Raw genomic sequence first — 19,147 nt, 5'->3', positions numbered from 1 at the left:
CCAGATACATTAATTCTTGCTGTATTTTATTGTAGGCTGCTCACAAGGCCCTGCTGAAGATTCATGAGAATGGCACAGAGGCTGCAGCAGTCACTGGCATAGATTTTCTTCCTCATTCCATTCCTCCTGTTGTTAAGTTCAACCGTCCATTTTTGCTGTTGATTGTTGATCAATATACTCAGAGCATCCTCTTTATGGGAAAAATTGTAAACCCAACTGAAAAATGACTGGTCAGTGACTGGTCTTATTGATTTGAATTGTATTTTATAAAATTATCATTCATTGTGTTTAAAATTGTATCAAAACAGTTACTAACAATTTTGTTTTTCCAAAGAAGTCAGGTAAGAGCGTGTCATTATTAAAAACACTGTTCTTGCTTTCTCCTTCAGTAGAAAGTAACCACTGACAGAAAGTACACCTGTTAGTGAATTATAAAGAACTTTGTAAATCAGCCTTTAGTGCTAAGTGCCATGTTTGAAAAGCAAGGTAATATTCAGCTGAGACAATTAGTTTAAAACATTGTAAATAAATAAAGTATGAATAAAGAGACCATGTTTGATTTGTGGGTAGGAAGGAAAGAAAGCACTGAGGTTTGCTCCAGCTGCTGCAGGTTCACACCAGGCCCTGGTGCTGAAGGGCTGACGTGGAAATTTAAAATACAAATGTAGTCCACTCAGGAATACTTGAGTTCTTCTCTTCCATGTGAACGTTATTGATGAAGAAAAGTCATGTTCTATTTCCACAGGAAAATGATTTCTCCTCTCTCTGAGGATATCTGTGTCAATTTGACACACCTCTCCTAACGCAGCCTTATGAATTCAAGGCACTGTCAAAATCCAAAGCCAAGACTTGGCACTTGAGAAGATATTGAGCAAGACAAGAGATGGATGCTGACAGAAACATAGCCAGTCTGGTGTGGTGTCAGCCTGGTTCCCTCCCTGTTCCATCCTGTGGGATCAAACGCAGATGCTTAAGAGTGATAAACACATTTAATGCTGCTCAGGGGTATAGGAGCATGGACTTAGGTTAAAAAACCAGACTCTTCTCAGTGTGTTGGACCTCATTCAATTTCTTTAAATATAATGAAACAGATGAACAGGAATTTATTTTTTTTTATCAAAAATTTGAGTCAGTAGTGTCATGAGGCCAATTCGATAATAGAGCAATTAGTACTCAAGAAGGAGTTACCTCTCCAGGGCAACTGTTACATGCCCACACCTGCCTGTGCAGTTAGAGAATCTGCCTTGAATACAGGATATTCAGGAACTTCCATGATCACAAGTACCCCTTTCCTGAAGGCAGACAGTCTCATACCTCCAACATCCTAAACTCCAGGCTGGTCAGGCCAATCCTTGCAAAAGCAGAGCTAGCATTGGACCTGAAGTTCTGGTAAGGATTTTTGCCTGGAAGATGGAAATAGAGGCCTGCCCTTCCATTGATAGAGAATAGGTTTGGTGGATTAATCCAAATGAATTCTCTGCAAAATACACTGTTGACTAGGTAACAGCTGAAGCAACTATAGCTTCTGACATTTCCAGTAAAAGGAAAGCATAGCTGCAAACCACACACTGGGACAGTCAGTCACTTTCAGACCATGCTGAGGCACCTCCTTTGAAGGTCAAATCTTTTGCTATACTCCCCTTTACGACATTCACAGCTGATGGCATCCACCCATAGTGTCTTGGCTTCTCTGAGTCCCCCTTTAAGTAACAAATGCTACATAAACACCCTAAGTGGAAGCGGTGGCTAAATTAGAGGTGGAGAATATTTTAGTCAGCTAAATACACAAAAGGTGCTACTAAAATTGTGTTATAGACTTGATTATGCATTTCTTGTAAATAGAAGTTTCTGTAAATAGAAGTTTCTTGTAAATAGAAGTTCAGAAGGAATAGGGTATGAATACCTGGAAGGGGTAAACAAACACTGAGATTAATCATATTTCCAGAGTTTACATCTATGTTAGTAAATAAAGTACTCCAAGATCTGTTCTCTGACCATGAGGTCAAATGGCTCATTGCTACTTATATCCACATTGCTTTACTCTGACCCTGAAAGTCATCCAGGCTGCTTACTGGAAATACCCCTTGGCCTGTGCTAACTCCAAAAGCATGCTTAGCACTTGTTGGGAAGAATCATAGATGGAATGTGTCTGAAACTGTACTAAAAGTATAAGAATGGGAGTGACTCCAGGCTGATGGTCAGGTTTGGGCCCCAGAACTACTCAAGGTACTGGGACAAATGGAGCCAGAGTGAACCACTGAGGGGCCAGAAAGTGTGTCCGTCTGGCACTCAGCCCTATAAGCTCCCCCTCTGCTGGTGATCTGCCTTTTTTGAACGACACTAAGTTCCAGGTCATGCTGATAGACCTCCACCAGCTACTTCTCAAAAGTGAGGGAACTGGAGCCCCTTTGCCCTTCTGTGGAATAAGATTAGGAAGTTCAGGAAGCACCCTTGAAAACTACTGTAAGTCACAGATTGTGAAACTCCCATGTACTTAGCATGGTGTTTTGGTGGTTTCTTCTAAATAGTCCTGTGCATTTGCTGACACAGTAACTGTGTATGCTTATTTTCAAAAGGCTGCTCCTCATCAGGAAATTATGCTGGTACTCAGATGATACAGCAATGCTTTGTTGATGCAGATACCTTAAACACTTCACAGATGAGCACATATAAACTATCATGAAGCACAAGTTTAATTCTACTACATTGTAACATAAATGAACTCAAAGGAGATTTAAAATGCAGTAGACCTTACTGTGGAAGTACAGACACTATCCATCATCTACATCCACTCCTTAAAAATATTGAAACTGAGATTCTTGTTATGATCCAGAAAGTATGTCACTAGTCCAGGGACCTAGCTGCTTGCAAGGTGCAGCCTCATGCTGCAAACTGGAATGAACTGGCAGAAAAAAGTCATTGGAGATTCTCTCTTGGCAAGTGAACCCCCTGTTCAGAAAGATTCAGCACCCAAAGCCAGTGTCATGCAGCTGTCATTCCAGCTGTGCAGAGGCAGGCAGAGATGGAGCTGATAAAGTGCAGAGCTCCTCACTCCGCAAATCTGACAGTGATGTTAAATAAAGCAGACCATGGCTGCAGTAATACCACTGCCAAACTAGTGCTGAGTCAGACAGATATAACCAGATCCCAGGTGATTAATTCAATCTCAAAGACAGTGCCAGACTAAAGGGAAACTCATATTTTTTTGATTGCTAAAAATTTTTAGAAGTTACTTTACTGAAAAGTCAGAAAGACAAAAGTTCCTATAACCTGATAAAACTATAGAGGTTCTCAAAGGGCGAGACGGATGAAGTTAAGAGTTGTTTCTGGCATGGTACCCAGATATGAAATCTACTAACAATTAGATCAAGAAACCTTAAATTGATTCTGCTTTTTCTTTACACTTAACTGCAGTGCTCCTTTGCTGCAAGTCTGTTGTCCCTGACTGTCAGTGGCCACAAGAAGTGTAAAAAAACTAAGCACCACAGGAGCAGCAACCCCACAATGGAGACTCTTTTGGGTCGTGCCAATGGATAGTCCTCAGGAACACACACTGACTACCTGAGAGACTGGCAAGAGTGTTTTCTTCCCCCTGGTAAGAATTTCTGCTGCCTTTGCTTTGCTGGCCCTGGTCTCCAAAGACACCAGCCAGGCTCCGGTGCTGGGAGGGCTGGGTTTTAAGTTCACTGACACTCAGAACGGTACATCACTTTTAATTTTCTGTCACTTATTTTAATTCTGGGAGTTAAATGTGCCGTGTCTAAGTTCTGTACTGTTATATTTAATTAAGGGTTTTGGTCTGCAGTCTTAACTACTTTAGTTTGATGGAAAAAGAAATTCAAGATAAGATTCAATTTGAGAGGAAAATTCTGGTCTTGCAATCTAGCTAATATTACTTATTCTCTTCCCCCCTCCCCCATTTTATTTGAGTGATTTTTATAAAACTTATAACTATTTTGAAAAGCTTTGAGAGTGTCAAGTAGGTCTACAACACCAATATCTTCAGCTGGGAAGATATTACAGAAAATACATCAGTAAAATTGGAGATGAGCTATCAGTGACAGATTACCTATCTTGAACATTAAAATGCTGGTTGACTGAATCCAGTGCAATAACATCAGGCCTTAAGTGCTTATATGCTCTTGGGAATCCTTTTTTTTTTCAATACTAGGAGATTAGAAACAGACAAAGCAGAAAACATAAAATATTGTTTCTAAACACTGATGAAATTATCATCTGAGGTAAAACGTCTGTTATGAGAAAGGGAATCACACCCTGGTAATAACTTATTTCCTTCTGAGGTATAACACAGAAGAAATAAAATAGGTTATTTGGTTCTTTTTATAGAGTTTTCATTTAGCAGATTATGAGTTTATATGAAAACCTGGTTCAAGGATTCCTATTGCATCAGTGAAAGGAGCTGAAAACAACATAGAAAACATTTAGCTTCTATTCCTAGTTCTGTCACATACTTTTGCTTAGCCTTCAGCCTTTTTTCTTTCTGTCAGTCATGCTGCTTTTTGAAGTGGGAGCCTGAAGTACTTTCATTCTTTGAGGAGAAAAGGATGAATATTTGTAAGACATGGAGAGCACATGTAGGATGCTCTTCACAGAATAAGATAAAAATACAGAGAGGACTTGATTTTATTCTAGTTACAACAGTTTTGCAATTATACTAGACTCCTGATTTTACTGGAATTATGTGTGTCAAGAAGTTTATTTACATGAACTTTCACAGACATATGATGAATGATAGATCTTTAGTATTTATCATGTAAAGTACATTCATCTTATCTTGCTGATATTTTCTTTTTGAAGTCAGAAATCCTTTGCCCTGGAATACCCAGAAATATAATTGCAAAGCTAGCATAAGAATCTGATGACAAAACAGCAACAGAAATAAGTCAATGATATATGATGGAACTGCTCCTGTAAGGAGGAACCAAGATGTTGCATAACTGAGCAGACAGTAGAGATAGAGATAATTAAATTATTCCTTAATTCCTTTCATAGAGACCATTATTACAGCAATGGGAAAAGCATGTTTGTCCGTCCTTTGTATGAGTCCACTGGCTTCTGGAGTAAGAGTTCCACTGTCCCAGCCACTGCGTATCTCAAAGCACTCAGGAGCTCCATACTCTCTTCTGTGCAATTCCCCTGGAAGGATCTCCTTTCTGCATAACTGTAAAAAATCTCCAGTTTAGCCTTGCATTTCCCAGTGGCATCTGTCCTGGGGACACAGACATTTTCACCTACAGGAATGCGCAGCGAACCAACAAACTGCTTTCCCTTCCCTGGGTTCTCACAGACCTGCCACGGGGCAGACATGCAGGTGGTATCTCTATGTGGTGATTCACCCTCATTTTCCATTGCATTCAACAGAAGAGACACATGTTTTCCAAGAGTCTCTATTTCTGGCAGCTATGACTTAAGGGAGATTTTTAAAGGACTAGATGTGACTGATACATTCGTTATCCATGCTGATCTGTCTGGAATTGCTAGGAAGCTGATTCTTTGCATATGATCATTTGTGGGTTTGCTGTAACTGCTGATCCTAGGAAACTCTTGTCTAGGAAGAGACTTAGGGTCAGAGAAGCAGGTGCCTGTGAGTGGTGAGCAGAGATAGATGCAACTTTCCACTCTCTCCCTGACATGCTGAGTGCTGCTGCATGTCCTAGGAGAAAGTAGAAGAATCACTGCAGCAGCTTTACTAGTCCCAGAAATTCCTCTCTGGAAACAGTAGCATTCTTCAGATGATTAGCTAAGCATTAGGACTGGGCTGAAAGATTAACGCTATCTATGTAAGCAGGCCTAGACTTGAGGAAAATAGCTCTTCATTGCTAGAGTTAAGCTCCAGCATACTTGCTGCTCCTAAGACTTGGTCCTTTTACATAATACTAAAATAAACTTATTGGGTACTTGCACATGCCATGAAGAAAACCCTCTCTGCAGAAATACATTCTGCCCAACCCTGCCTCTGTTTTTTAAGAGAGAGTAGTTACATAGCAATAACTATGGTAGATTGATTCTTATATGTAGATAAGTTGTAAGTTTACCCGGGGAGAAATCATGCACATTTGATGGAAATAATTAGTCATTGCTAATTAGGATGGGTGCCATGCATTTCATCCTTAAATAACCTTCTAAATAGCTAAATTGTGCCTGTTTCAGCTTCCTCTGAAAGGGAATCCAGTGTAAGGTGTATATACAGTATGCATATAATGACATATACGGTATGTATACAATTCATACTTTTCCTGTGCATGTATAGCACAAGGGGGAAAGAAGATCCTCTCTGTTCTCCCCAGATAAAATTTTGCTATGGGAAAGTTTGCTCATTTCATTCTTCCATTTGTTTTTTTATTTTACCTGTTTGTCAAGCTATGCTATACTTTGCTTTTTGCTTTAGTACTTTCTAAAATACTCATCAAAGGTGTTTAAAAGAGCTAACCAGTGTTCTGACTATCTTTTTTCTAATAAGTTAATGAGCCCATCAAATAATGCCAGTTAGGGCACACCTGCAGTGTGCACTGCAGAGCAGTTCCTGAACAAAGTTGCTGCTGCCTTGGGTACTCAGTTAGATGGCATTGTTGCATCAGGATATCCTGTGTAGAGGGTTCAGTGGCACAGTGCAGGCACAGTGTCCATTGCTTTGGCCCTTTCTTAGCTTTTCAGTTCTTCTCACATTCTGTTTTCTAAAACTCATTTACCACGGTTATGCCAGAGTACCTTGCAAAGCTCTTTTGCTCACAGTTCAGTTCAAGCCCAAGAGTAGCAAAGTCCCTGGTCTTTCTCCATTTAGAGCCCTAAGTCTTGGCATCATTCTGCTTGTGTGACAGGAAAAAAAAGGACTTACAGTGATTGATATTCAGAAAAAAATAGCTTGCTCAACCTTTGCTTTGCAAATAAATCTTATTTGCCCTGTTTAATATTTACCAGTGGACATTAACTTAATACTATGAACTGAATCAAGAATAAGAAAGAAGAACTGTGAAAGGTCAGTTCAGCACGGTAAGTACCATATTTTATTCTCTTAGAAGTCTTTGAATTTATGTTGTGTGTGATCCCTGCTATTTAATGCACAGTATTTAATTCTGAGATTAATTTATTTTGTACAGTAATTGGAAATTATTTTAGGGTCTGAAAGCATGTTCTGGATGTTTGGAGCAGGATTCATTCAGTGATCCATCTCATAGCTATAGTCACAGGATGACTGGGATATGAAGTATAAAATGAATACTCAACAGTCAATACCAAGATGCCTGAAGGAGTAAATTCAGTTGCAGTCTCAATGTCCTGACTATTCCAGGCCGATGCAGGACATCATTTCTCTCTAGTGTGCTTAAAGACCAGGCTACTTGCAGTCAAGAGGACAGAAAGATAAATCAGTCTCTCTCAAAAGCAGATTGGGGGAATTATGAAAAGAGTGCTTACCAGACCAAAATGAATTAGCAGCATTGAGAATGCCTTTTTTCCCAAGTCGATGTTTTCATCCAGGATTTTACACTTGCTAAGCACAACTCCCATACTCAGCCCTTCCATAGCTTATTTCTCCAGTGTTTCATAATGGGCAGACAGAAAAGGGGGAATCTGGAATTAACAACTCCCCATGAAAAGTTTGATGCAAGACCTAAACCTGGCATTAGACACACAGCCTGAGGCAGATTTGGGGGCAGAATCCCATGCCCCAAGATGAGTATATAGCTGCTATGAGCAATATTCAGACCATCTTTATTTCCCTGCAGGCCTACTTCATGGGTTTGAGTTTCTCTTATTTGAGATAATTTAGGTGAGGAATCCTATGGAGAACACTCTTCTCCAGTATGTTTCATGGTTCTTTCCCTGAAAAGGGGAGAAGAGAGAGTGTGGGGTTATGTAGAATTTGCTTAGGTCGGTTAATGGAAGAGAAAATGTCATCAAATTACACATACACAAGGAGGCAAATTACACTGTAGCTTTTCCTAAGCTCTTGAGTCTTGGGCTTTGCAGCCCTATGGATAGTTTATGTGCAGTAGAGAGAGACAATAAAATTTCTCAATTTACCCTCAATTTGTTGAAACATTTAAGGTAATATCTTGAAAATAATAATAAAAGTCTTGAGTCAGGGCTGTTATGAAAGGGGTAGAAAGACATAAAGAGTTTAAGGGCTGAGCATTGAGGTGGATTTTACTCACAGATACAACAGACTGTATCTCTGCAGTGTTTGAAAAGTCAAAACAAGACCACGGGTACTACAGAAACATAGCAGCAAAAGTTGGTCCCTCTGCCAAAGTGTTTACCACATACATAGGTGCTCATAGATGAACTCAGTCATGAACCCCAAGGCACTGAGGCCATGCTTGTCAGAGGTAAGAACTACTTCACACATAATACCTCATGAAAGCCTACATGACACTGATTCTTCCCTTGTAATGCCACATTACTATCATTCTTCCTTTGCTCACTGGTCTCAAACTAAGAGAAATTACTGGACAAAGACCACCTAGGAGGCCAAGTTGAAAAGTATTTCTAAATAGAAAAGTAATTTTAACAACTGGCATACGAAACTCAGTATCTAGAACACAAAAATGTTTTATGTAGGAAAGAAAAAATTCTCTAGATTTAAAAGTTGCTCTGTTCTTTCTTAACAGAACTCTTCAGAAGGACAATGAAGTCTGCATTGTATTTGTGTTTGTTACTTCTTGGACTTCAAGTCCAGGGACAGCAGCAGGAACAACAAATACCCCATTCCCCAGAAGACCATTCCCAGGCTGAAGGTGAAAACTTGCCTCATGTCAAGATAGCCCCCAGCAATGCCAACTTTGCATTTAGGTTTTACAAGCAGGTTAGAGAGGAGGCAGGCAACAAGAACATTTTCTTCTCACCTTTGAGCATCTCCACTGCCTTTGCAATGCTCTCCCTGGGGGCCCGATCAAACACGCTCAGAGAGCTGCACAATGGCCTTTTCTTCAACCAGACAGAGGTGGAGGAGCGGCAGATACATGAAGGATTTCAGAGTGTTCTCCAGCTGCTGAATGACCCTCACCGAGAAGTCCAGCTGAACATGGGCAATGCCCTGTTCATAGATGATCGGCTGAAACTTCTCCAAAAATTTTTGGATGATGTCATGAATTTTTATTATTCTGAAGCTATTTCTAGTAACTTCCAAAATTCTCCAGAGGCTATAAAGCAAATCAATATGTATCTGGAAAGAAAAACACATGGCAAAATTGTTGATTTAGTAAAGAGTCTTGATCCGGACACTGTGATGGTTCTTGTTAACTACATTTTCTTTAAAGGTGAGTGACAAATATGAGTAGCAGTTATATACATAAGCTCTGGAAGTTCTAAGAAAAGTAATTTTTTTTCACATTGTGGATAATTTAATTTAATTTAAAACACATCTTTATATTTTTAAATTACCTAACAAAATCTTTGCAAGCCAGGTATGAAAAATCATTTTCTATATGAGGAAAAAAAATGAAAAAAATGAAAGAACTGATTAAAGTTGTATCAGTTTAAAGCCAGATTCAGAGCTGAAAATATTCAGAAAATATGAGCATGGGAACTTACAATCATGTGTTGAAAACCACATATTTCTGTGCCTTTCAACTGGCTGTGCAAGACATGGTCAAACACAGATGACACTTGCATGAAAGGAATAAGCCTGAAACTGGTGTGATTGGAGTCCATGAAAAATTTACCATTGCTTTAACAGGCAGAGGCTTATCTCTTTTCTATGGCAACCCTCAACCTATATTTCCTTGTGTGATTTTTATTAAAACCATTGAAAGGAGGTAAAGTTTCTTTCCATGGCCAGGGAACAAACATCCTTAAACTGAGATAGGCTTGTTGCTGCCTCTACTTTTCAATTACAGCATTTTAAGCATCAACTAATGTGACATTCCTTTATTAGTCTCTTTTTTTTCAATTCTGTACTTATTCTTTTTTCAAAAGGTTCCTGGGAAAAACCTTTCAACAATTTGAACACGAGAGATGATGACTTCTTCTTGGATGGCAAGAATTCTGTTAAGGTCAAAATGATGCATCAAAACAAAGCCTTTAAAGTTCACAGGGATGAGAATTTGTCTTGCTGGGTAGTAGAAATTCCATACACAGGAAATGTTACTTCATTGTTTGTTCTGCCTGATGAAGGGAAAATGAAACAGGTGGAAGATGCTCTGCTGAAAGAAACAGTGTCTAACTGGATGGAATCACTTAAAAAAAGGTAATATTTTAATTGTGGCTTTGCTTAAATATTGAACAGTCCGAAACCACTTATGTGAGAAAGGTATCTTTCAGGATGTCACAATAAATCACTAAGCACAGCTTTCAGGAATAAGCATTGCTTAGTTTCTTTAACTCAGGTAAAGTATCATGATTTCATAACTAAAGGCAACCCTCTCCTCAGCCCCCTCAGTCACAGCAGCGAGAGTGCTATTAGTTGTGAGGATCCTGCACATGGGTACATTGCCCTCAGGAACTTGCCTTCAGTAGGAAGAATCTAGCTCAAAAGAAAATACAATTTATTTTTCTCCAGTGTGGATGATACTTTCCAGCCAGTCACTTTCATAGACTATCACTCTGTCCCTGAACCACTGAATAGGTTGTGGTGGGTGAGATAGGTATAGCCACAGCTATTGCATGAAGGAATCTTGCAGTAACAAACTCACATTTTTCATTTATTTTTGAAAAGAAAAATCTACCTGGACCTTCCAAAATTCTCTGTCTCTGCCTCCTATGATGTTAAGAGCTTGTTTGAGAAAATGGGTATGACAGAGGTGTTCAGTGACCAGGCTGATCTCTCTGCAGTGGCAGAAGATACCCTTCTGAAGGTTTCCAAAGTAAGTATGTAAACAGAAATGGTATTATGTATACAGCTTTTGTTATCTGAGCACTTCAGGATTTATATGGACAAGAGATTTGTGGCACAGGGATAGCCCCATTTCACAAACAAGAAATGAATATACACATAAACAAAATTATTTCTCCAGTGTCCTACTGGGTATATGCTTTGTGTCCTGAGGGAAGTGATCCTTCCCCTCTATTCTACACTTATGATACTACCTCTGGAGTACTACACGTGCAGTTTGGGGCTCCCCAGCACAAGGGACATGTGCACACATGGGAGCAGAGTGCATCCAACGGAAGGTGAGTAGGATGGCTATGTGGCTGGAGCACTGGATGTATGAGGAGGGGTTGGGAGACCTAGAGTTGTTCAGTCAGAAGAAGGGAAGAGGGGGCTCTTAGCACTGGCTACAGATATCTATTAGGAAGGCGCAGAGAAAGTGGACACAAACTCTTCTTGGAGATGCACAGTGATATGACAAGGGGTAACACACATAAGATAGAAAATAGGACATTCTGATCAGATATTGTGTAAAAAAGTTCACCAGGAGAGTGATCAAAAACTAGTATGGGTTACTTAGAGAGTCTGTGAGATTTCCATCCTTGGAAATATTCAAACCCTGACTGGATTAGACCCCATGTAACCTTATCTAGTATGGGAGGTCACACAGCGTGGGGTGATTGGTTGCATACAATGGCCTCTAGAGGTCCTTACATTATATACTGTTTAATGACTTGTTGATACCTCACAGTGAATAATGTCTTATAACTTATAACCTCTGAATTATAGATATAGGACAGGTAAATAGAGGAAGGGTAGCAGGGACTCATGAGAAGAAATTTTAGATGTGCTACACACAATAAAGGAAGAAATTGAGGGCTGACCAAAGACAATGGAATAAGATCATGTGAATTCCTAAATATGAATACTTCCCAGAGAAAGCCCTGTAAAGTCTTATCACTGGGCTGTGTTGCAGAAAGACAACCTATAAAGCTTGTCACTATTGTATCTTTGCAGAAATAATTTTTTTGGTATACATAGAAATTGATGCAAAAGGAAACTCACTTCTGTGTTAAATATTAAGGATAAAATCTTACTCTGAGAACCAACAGAAAAGTAATTGTCCTCTCTGTTGCTCAGTCTTTGCAAGCAGCCAAGTTTGACTCCAACAGAGTGTTGAAGAGAGCTCTCCCTGAACTCAGAGCAGACTTTGCTTGTTTTGGAAGAGCTGGACATTGGTATTTTTTTCACAAAAGTTCTACATTTATTTCTGTGTTTTCTTTTTAAAGATTATGTTCCCACAGTGTTAAAGCTACTTCCTTCTCTTCTCTACCTACATTATAATCTTTGCTTTCCTTCCAGGCAATTCACAAGGCCATGGTGGATGTTAGAGAGAATGGCACAGAGGCTTCTGCAGTGACCATGCTAGAAATTACACCACTGCTTCTACCGTTTCCTCCTCCTCCTCACATCACCTTCAACAGGCCCTTCCTGATGACTATTTTGGACAAAACCAGCCACAGCATTCTCTTCCTGGGAAAAATTGTGAACCCAGCTGCTAGGGAAGACTAGGCCAGAGCAGTTGTACTCCCCAGTGCAGTGAAGAAAGCTTGTGTGCATCCCAGGAATTTCTTCGCAAATGGGACTAGAATTGATCTGATCCCAAATTAATGAATAAAGAAATAAGATGTCAAGTTTTTCTTTACTTAAAAACAGACAGTTGGGTACAAACATGAGTAGGTTCTTTTTACAAAATGACTCAGGCAAAAGAGGTAGCCATGGGGTCTTCAACCGACAAAAATTTTCCATGCACTTATCACTGGTGCCAGGGTTTTTTGTATGAAGATACAGCTTCCTATTGCTGGCTGAGAAAATCCCAATGCTTCCCATTCCCTATCCTCAGCTCAAAAACCCCAAATCTATCCCCTTCAGATGAAAAACCATTCTTTCCCTCCTTTTCATTCCACTGTGAAGCCCAGCAGAAGTCTCCTTGATCTTGCAGGGCTCAGTGGCTAAGAAGGGAAATAGAGGCATAGACCTATTAACCTTTTCTTCTCCTAGATGGTGGATGCTCCTTAGTAAAGAATAAACCTCTTCCTTCCAGCTTGACAACTGCCTCCTACCAGCTCCAACCCTCACTCTCTTTTACATTCCTCAATAGTTGCTCCAGAATAAGGAGCCAAACTTTTCTGGCAGGGTGAGCATTTAGCTTTTAGCTAAGCTTTTAGTCAATGAAAGTTGAACATCATTGCTCAAATTATCATCCTTAATAGTCTTGTGTGTGCACAGTAAAGCATGAGATCCCTGGGAGAATTAAATGTGGCAAAACCCATGTTCTGGTTCCATAAACCAGTGACAGCAGCTGGAGGTCACGTCTCCACTGTCCACCTGCCAGCTAATCATGTTCACCTCCACTCGCTTCAGCAATCTCAGGCTGATTGGTGCTTCCAAGAGGTTTCTCTCCATTAAGCTGATGTTGAGGGTGCAGAAAGGTGACTCAGACACCTTCCTGAGTGCTGGGTAGGCAGATGCCAGTGCTACCAGCAGTACCATGTGATGGAGAGCTGTGTTGCAGTATTAAATTTAATTAATTAAATAATTGGCAATTAAAATTAGAGTCGGATAGTAATAAACAAAGACATAATTAAAACCACTTTTCCCCCAATTTGCTTCCTTCTTCCCAGGCTCAATTTCACTCCTAACTCCTTTACTTCCTCTGAGTGGCACAGGAAAGGGGGCATGAGGGTATGGGAATGGCCATCAGTTCACAGTGCTTCATGTCTGCCACTCCTTCCTCCTCCCAATCTTCCTCTGCTCCAGCATGATGTTTCTTCCATATGTGACAGTCCACAAATGCTCCAGCATGGGTCTTTCCTACAGGATACAATCTATCAGAAGCAGAGTGGTCCAACATGGGTTCATGTCCACGGGGTTACAGTTCCTGCCAGGACCTTGCTCCAGATCTGACTCTCAATAAGCTGCAGCTTCCTTCTGGGATCCATCCACTTGCTCTCACATGGGATCATCCAGGGCAGCAAGCAGTCTGGGTTTCTGCTCTACCACAGTCCTCCATGGGCTGCAGGAGGACATCCTGCCTCACCAGAGTCTTCTCCAGGAACTGCAGGGGAATCTGTGCTCCAGCACCTGGAGCACCTCCTTCACTTCCTTCTGCATTGACCTGACTGCCTGTGGGGCTGCTTCTCTCTCTTGTTTTTTGATTCTCAGATCTGCCACACAATGTTGTTTTCCCTTTTCTCAAATAGGCTTTCCCAGAGGTGTCACCATCTTGACTGAGAGGCTCAGGTGTACTCTGTTGTGGGTCTGTTGGAGCCATCTGAAACTGGCCCTTTCCAGTACAGGACAGCCCTGACCTCTTTCTCACAGAGGCCACCCTGCAGCCCCCTCTGGCAGCACCTCTGCACAGACATCTGTCTGTACACAGAAACCCCGTCCTCATATGAGGCTTACTGTGGATAAAGTGATTTAATGGATGGGTAGAACACTTTGATGGTGCTAATGAACTGCCAGGAGCTGTAGTGAGGCTCCCTTCACAGTGCCTTCTCAGCATCAAGAGCTGGAGGGCACTCCTCAAACACAGCCTGAGCTGAGTGCAGCTCCCTTCCCCCTCACACCCCGCTCTGAGGTTTCCAGCCTCAGCTCTGCTCTCCTCCGTAGGAAAAGCTGGAATCAATCCCCTGACCAGGCCTGGGGCTCCTTGACACTGTTGGAGGGCTTTGGCATCTGGCTAGGCTGGGTCAGAGCTACTAAATCCTTCTCCCGTTGTGGTTTGGTTTGGGAGAGCCCTGACAGGTCATACAGCTGAGAGAAAACCATAGTGTGCATATTTGCAACAAAAGATAATAGAGCCTTTCATGTGAGCAAGCACAGACCTTTTCCCAGTCCTATAGGCAAAAAAACCCCTAACCTCTAGCCAACCTATTCAGACAGACCAGAAGACTTGCTTAATGAAAAATATTTTTTCTATAATCAACCCCTTGTCTCCAGAGTTTAAAGACAGAAACCCAGCAAAGCTCCATGGAAAACCTGAGTCACCTGTACCTGTCTAGCTCATTTTGTCTCTCAGGAAAATAAAATCAATTGTTTCAGCACTGCTTGAAGGGGCAAACATCTGCTGTTGGAGCCAAGCCAAGGATTTCAGCGTTGCACAGCACTGGGCTGCCAAGCTACAAATCTTTTCATCCACAGCGACTCATACAGCTTGTCCAGTCACTGCTCCTCTGCTTAGGGAGTGGTGAGGTTTAGGGGAGCAGTTAACTGTATGCTACTCAGGACATGTTAGAGGGAAGGCAAGAACAAGAGTAAATAGGAAAATGTTTATATTGCCTCATTTCTTCCCTCCCACTCTGCCCAATTCTGGAAAATGAAGCCCAGGAACAACTCCAGACTTATTGTCTTGTAGTAAATATCTGAAATAGAAACCTTTGTAAAAATTCTTAATTATCTCCTTATCAGAACTGTGAGATTTTCTTATGGAAAATAGTACAAGTTTGCTTGGTGCCTAAAAGCAGTTCTTTAAGGGTGGAAAAAAATATTTCAGCTGAGAAGATGGTTCCCAGCTATGCTTTTGTAACTTTCTTGCTACTGCAAATAAAAACAACCAGTCAAAAAAAAGTTTTAAAAGGCAGACCAGTGATTTCTCAAATAAGCAGTTAAGTTCAAAGAATTTGTTGGAGATTTATATGGGTTTTGGAAAGGGGCTTAAAGAGCTGGAAGAGAACAGGAGTGTTGAGTTGATTTGCTCAGTAATTTTAGCTCCATGGTGGAGCTAGGGGGAGTATAGCAAGAACATGATGACTTAACAGAAAAAGTGAAAGGTTTACAGATGTCTGGAAAGTCTGCCATAAAACCAAAGGCAACACAGTTGCCTAGCTGTAGATACCCCGAATCAGCTCTGGCTGAAACAGAAATTCTACCAAGAGGAAAACAAATCACCCAGGGCCAAGATAACACCAGCAGACTGCTAAGCATTCACGTTTCCTGGAGCAACATGGAAAGAAGAGGGATGGGAGAGTAAAAGCTCTCTAAAGAAGACAAGGAACCCTTGGCCACGCTTGAACATCCCAATGCTCCTCACACTTAAGAAGTACTGACCCAAGGGAGAGAAAACTTGGAGCCAGCACATGGAGTGGACTGCCCATGTGTTGTACCTCTGTGTTACCAGGGGATAACCAGCCTTGTCTCATCCTGCACCAGCACAGCATCTGCAGGTAACTAGAAAAAATCTCAAAGATAGGGACTTTGATCCTTGATGATTTCCATTGTTGACTGCAACAGTAACATCTACCCCTACTGGACTGGAATATTGGGCATACAGTGTCTGTAAGCACAGTGACAATTAAAACTAGACCGCATTAACTTTGCAAGCTTTTGCCTCTATTTTGCATAGATTTTGACAACCAGGTCTCTCCATTCCTTCATTAATCATCTACCTCTGCTACTTTTAGTGTCAAGGCCCTATCTGAGAAGGCATTTCTGAAGTGCTCAGAGGCAGCAATGCTGTTGCTGAAGTCACAGGAAGCCTGACCTGGCACTGCCCACAGTCAGCCGTAAGTGGGGATGGAGATTATCTGAGCAGTGCTTATGTTTCATATTTCCAAACAGTCTGACCTGACATCCAGCAATTTAATGGTTTTTTAGAAGCAACAGGGAATGCTGCAAGCAGCAAGCTGTCATATATGAAAAGCAACAGATTGCACTTCAAAGTTACTGTGAACTCTCTTGATTTATCAGAAATGCACCTATTGAAATAATAACCACAAATAGCCCCAAGGTAGAGTCTGAAAAACCCCCACCATGATTTGCCCTTAGCGAACATAAAACGGTGTATTAAAAGTTATTACAACACCCTGTTATGTTGGAGTATTTTTCTTGTCTGGGTCTCTCAAGTCCCTCTCTTCTGTAGGGTTGCAGTACCTCCCAGTTTGCTAAGATATCTCCTTTACAAGGAAGGAGATGAATCTGGGGATCTCAAGTGTCCATGTGTGTTAAAGGAATTCCATAAGACCAATGCACCTGACTTCCTTGCTTGGAGAACCAGGTACTGCTACCCCACTTGGCATGTGTTCTTTCCAGTAACACCTGGAGCTCCTTGGTGGTTGAGAATTCAAGCAAAGAATTTCTCATGATCCCTTGGGAAAACTGCTGGCTTAGCCAATAGCTATTATATGCACAGTCAAGTGGATTTTCTTGCCAGCTGTATTTCTTTGAAGTTGTGCCAGTACAGGCAGTGCTTGGGCAGCTTGTGTCAAAGGGGCACATCAGGTTTTTAGTCTTTAAAACTGTAACTCCTCCTAGTTCTGTTAATGTTTTCCATGGAACTTGTTAGTAATCCTCATTTTTAAATCAGTGAGTCTTTAGGCAAGTACATCACATTTACATTAAAATTTTGCATGCCTACGTGCTGTGTGGAAGTCCACGGAAGTTACAGATATGTAGTGATTGTCTGTACTGCAGGTAGCATTTAAATATGTCACTGAAAAAGGAACTAGAAATCCGCAGCTTCTGTCTAGTACACAAATACAGCCATTCTTTCCAAATCTCTGCAGGGTCTGTGGCATTCAGTCACATACAGTGCATTTACATGGCCTTTTGTTCAATTCTCATTCAAGAGCAAAGCGCCCAAAAACTGAGAACTATCTCTTCTGTGAGAAACAGTCTGCAATCCTGGACATTCACCTGAAGAGCTAAAAAAATCTATAGGTGAACTGTTGTAAAAGTGTAGTGAAAGTCCAGAAAGTGGTCAAGCTGACCCTGATGAAGCAGTTCAGATGAAAGAATTAGGTCCCTCCCCAAAACAGCAGATGGCAGTAGGTAAAGCTTGAGATGCAGACTTCCCAGTATCCCTGCTCCCCCACCTACAACCCTGCTGAGGCCCACATGTGCATATAGATGTGAAAGTGAGAAAGCAGTATCGGGATTCCTTCTCCCTGACAGGATTAATTTTGAATAATTTCATTTTCCATCTTGAAAGCTGTTTGGTGTAGAGGATTTTTTGTAGTCTGAGAGGGTTGTAAATGGAAAGCAAGTGGTGTGAAAGTTCTCTCATAACTTTTAAATTAGTTGGATGTTATCAACAATTCCAAACTAAAGAAAAAATCAACCAGCTATCTTAAATAAAAACTCTGAATGCCTATCACTTTTCCATCTACATCCCTATCTCTTGCATTCCCTGTGCTATTACAGAAGGAAAGTAAATTAGATATAAGCTAAACATGAGCCCACTCTCTGACTCAGCCATTAAACCATATGTTGTAAGGGTTCAGGGCAAGAATTCTCAGTTGCACCAAGGAAATAGAGGGTTTATTAATTTCCTCGTATCTCACAAAATGAGACAGTTTGATCTGGAAGTGATCTGAAACATATGCAAGGGCCTCAGTAAAATAATAGAAACAACTTAGAAAAATAATTTATAACACTAGAATCCCTAAAAGTGCAGAGTTAAAGAAAATCATTTTCCATGCCTTTCACCAGGAACTCTGTTAGCTAGTAAAACTCTCAAAGCACCAGTAATTATGAGTACTACTTGGTGAATCCAGCCATCTAATTACAGGACAAATATGCCATTGCAGAAATAAGATTTCCATGGTCAAAAAAAAAAAAAAATCAAAACAAACCTAGCTAAACAGAGATTCATTGAATATTTCCTAATGATTCCTCTTTTGCTTCTTTTAGCTTCATTTTCCACTGTTTCTCAAAAGCCTTGTGAACAAAGATTTTCATTATAAAATGACCCAGGATCATGCCAAAATATCAGTTAAACCCCAGATGAGGACCAAACTGAGTAAATACTACAGTAAGCCTCACAAGCACTAAGTGGCTGCCTGCCTGGGTGGTGAAATCCCATAGACACAGTAAATCTCTTCTTGTTTATTTTACAGAAATGAAAATGAAAGAGGAATAGAAGGTCCACTGGAATGACATGCTATAAAACCCCCTCAAAAAAATTTCACTGGAGTACAAATCTTTATTGGTTGCTATGCTTACATACACCTGAGGCCAGAAGAGGACGGAAAAAAATACCTTGACAATAAAAGTGTTATCTGGTCTCTTGCTTTTCAGACAATACCACATGGGCAACACATTTCTCATTCTCCTTAGAAAAAGCCCTCTTGCCTCTAAAGGTCTACTCTGAAAGGGGGAAGTGCTCCCTCCTTATTTTTGCTTGAAGCTGAATGACATATATAGAATGGAAGCTTTTTCTTCCCAGGATATTTCTGCTCATGGGCTGTGATGTCAAGATTTACAATTCCCTCAAAGGTGATAAATTCAGCATCTTGCACAACTGGTGGGAAGGAGCAG

General features: G+C 40.8%; 2 protein-coding genes across 3 annotated transcripts in view; both read left to right on the top strand.

Annotated features, from left to right (window-relative positions):
* LOC114060638 (alpha-1-antitrypsin-like) overlaps nt 1-542 on the top strand; it is a 7,037-nt gene extending 6,495 nt beyond the window's left edge. Inside the window, exon 6 of the mRNA XM_027890288.1 lies at nt 175-542. Coding sequence (XP_027746089.1) covers nt 175-227 — 53 coding nt within the window. The 3' untranslated portion in view covers nt 228-542. The remainder of the gene's footprint in view (nt 1-174) is intronic.
* A 6,066-nt stretch (nt 543-6,608) lies between these two features.
* On the top strand, nt 6,609-12,522 carry LOC114060639 (alpha-1-antitrypsin-like). 2 transcript variants are annotated; one of them, XM_027890289.1, is made up of 5 exons: nt 6,609-7,011; nt 8,631-9,278; nt 9,937-10,207; nt 10,676-10,823; nt 12,191-12,522. In XM_027890289.1, the coding sequence occupies exons 2-5, from the start codon at nt 8,648-8,650 to the stop codon at nt 12,398-12,400; spliced, it is 1,260 nt and encodes a 419-aa protein (XP_027746090.1). In that variant the 5' UTR covers nt 6,609-7,011; nt 8,631-8,647; the 3' UTR covers nt 12,401-12,522. The 2 variants fall into 2 exon arrangements, with proteins under 2 accessions (XP_027746090.1, XP_027746092.1); XM_027890291.1 differs by lacking the exon at nt 6,609-7,011 and adding an exon at nt 7,381-7,789.
* Nucleotides 12,523-19,147: the final 6,625 nt, after the last annotated feature.

This window comes from Empidonax traillii, unplaced genomic scaffold (assembly GCF_003031625.1).
Source record: "Empidonax traillii isolate 1590-97213 ecotype Southwest subspecies unplaced genomic scaffold, ASM303162v1 scaffold283:size781446, whole genome shotgun sequence".
In the NCBI taxonomy this organism is placed as follows: Eukaryota; Metazoa; Chordata; class Aves; order Passeriformes; family Tyrannidae; genus Empidonax; species Empidonax traillii.
This window is presented reverse-complemented; position numbering and strand designations above follow the sequence as displayed.